Here is a 2221-nt window from a genome sequence, read left to right on the forward strand (position 1 = left end):
ACCCCCACAAACCGCACTTAAACAGCACCTTCTCTTCTTCTACCCGTTGTCGTCGTCGACGTCGCCAGTCATGAACTGCCCATCGCGAACGGATGAATCCCCAGGCCATCCACAATGGAACCAGAATCCACCATCGTTGACGGCTGATCTGACCACTTGCGAGGACCTCAATGGAACTGTAAATTCCCGATCGTACAGGAATCGGGAGTCGCATTTGCGTTGCGATTCTACTCAGAATCCCGATAGTTTAATGGGGAGACCGCCGTCCGAGAATCATCGTTCCCCCGTGCGCTCAGAGCGGGGTGCGGAGTCAGGTTGTCCTTTTTCGAATAAAGAAGGTATTTTTTTGGTTTGTATGCATACACGCATATTATATATATATATATGCGTGTATGCACACAAACTTTTCTTGAATTAAGCTGAGAATAGTAGAAATATTCCCGCTAACATTATAACTCCAGACACCTACTCTCTCACCCGTGCTCTCCTCCCGGGAAAAGGCCATGCTACCAGTTGGCCTATCGGGATATACCAACGATCCCGTCAGAATCGAGCTTGGATCTGGCGAATTGCGTTGGTCTTATTATTTGCAACTTTATCCTTTTCCTTTGGAAGTGCTGTACTTTCATATGGTAGGTGCTGAGACATCTCTGTGTTTCAAAAAACGCCCCTGATTGGCGGAGAAGCGACTCATTTCTCCCTGGTGTCTTGTGTCTTGAATATATATGTGTTTTGTCATTTACTCCTTTCATTTGATTTATTCCTTTCACATGAACACACAAAGTTAATCTACTCCAAGCATCGACCGTGAAATCAAAGCTGGCCAATAAGCTGCCCACCCGCGGCCTCCAGCGCCGCGGAACCTGCTCCAACAACCCCGCTACCGAGAGCGAATACAACACCCCCCTCCACGTCGGGAGCCTGCTAATCATCCTGTTCATCTCCTCCTTGGCCTGCTCATTCCCACTCATGTCCGTCAAATTTAGCTTCCTCCGCATCCCGTCCTGGTTCCTCTTTCTCGTCCGCCACTTCGGCACAGGCGTCCTGATCGCAACAGCCTTTGTCCATCTATTACCTACCGCTTTCAGCTCGTTGAATGACCCCTGTCTGTCCCGTTTCTGGACACATGACTACCAACCCATTCCAGGCGCGATCGCGATGGCTGCTTTGTTCCTGGTGACGGTTGTGGAGATGGTATTCAGTCCTGGGAGGCATTGTTGTGGCAATGCAGGGAATACGAATATTTACACCAAGGGCGGCATGGGGGATGGGCGTGGGAGTTGTGCTGCTCGCAGCGATTCTCAACAGGACAGTCGTCTGGAGAAGCTGAGGACCGATGCGACTGGTGTGAATGCCTTGATGCGCCGGGAGCGGCCGCTAAGTGGCAATTCGAGTAGTCTTGGTCGTGAGTTAGCGCATTTTAATGCAGACCTTGTGGAGATGGAACGGATGCAGACAGTGGATCGAGGAGAACCACCGATGGTGGAGAATGGCAAGACCGTTACGGATGACAACAAGGTGCTGAGTGATGATGACGAATCCTCGATTCAGCTGACGCCGGAGCAGCGGCATAAGAAGGCTGTGCTGCAGTGTATGTTGTTGGAGATGGGGATTTTGTTTCACAGTGTTTTTATTGGGATGGCGTTGGCGGTGTCCGTCGGGAGCGATTTCATAATTTTGTTAATCGCTATTTCATTTCATCGTATGTCTCCCCTCCCCCTGCCTCCTTCACTCCGTATCCCTTTCTTCACCATACCCCTTCAAAACAAGACCGGATTGGTTTTTGGGAGGATCCGAAACGAGACTAATGAAATTGCAGAAACTTTCGAGGGCCTGGCGCTCGGCTCGCGCATAGCGGCGATTGACTGGAGCCATAAGAAATCGCAACCATGGCTCATGGCTCTTGCATATGGCTGCACGTATGTTTGCCCCCCACACCCAACCAAATATAATGAATTCCCTTCCATCAATCTGCAATTTTCGAAAAATGCATTCTAATTATCTCCACAGAACACCCCTGGGCCAAGCAATCGGCCTGGCAACACACACCCTCTACGATCCGAACTCAGAAGTCGGCCTGATAATGGTCGGCGTCATGAACGCTATCTCATCCGGTCTGCTTCTTTTCGCATCACTGGTGAGTTACTAGCCGAGGACTTCTTGAGCGATGCGAGCTGGCGCACGCTGCGTAGCAAAAGGCGGCGTTACTGGCTTGGTTTCC

The 2221-nt window shown here is 50.6% G+C and overlaps 1 protein-coding gene across 1 annotated transcript in view; it reads left to right on the plus strand.

The window, feature by feature from the left end:
- Nucleotides 1-503: 503 nt before the first annotated feature.
- HCAG_02989 (conserved hypothetical protein) overlaps nucleotides 504-2221 on the plus strand; it is a gene marked incomplete at both ends in the record, with an annotated part of 3318 nt that continues 1600 nt past the window's right edge. Inside the window, 3 exons of the mRNA XM_001542768.1 lie at nucleotides 504-632; nucleotides 820-1919; nucleotides 2011-2137. Of these exons, the coding sequence (XP_001542818.1) occupies nucleotides 504-632; nucleotides 820-1919; nucleotides 2011-2137 (1356 nt within the window). The remainder of the gene's footprint in view (nucleotides 633-819; nucleotides 1920-2010; nucleotides 2138-2221) is intronic.

The sequence above is a fragment of the Histoplasma capsulatum genome, genomic scaffold, assembly GCF_000149585.1.
Source record: "Histoplasma capsulatum NAm1 scaffold_2 genomic scaffold, whole genome shotgun sequence".
Taxonomy (NCBI): Eukaryota; Fungi; Ascomycota; class Eurotiomycetes; order Onygenales; family Ajellomycetaceae; genus Histoplasma; species Histoplasma mississippiense.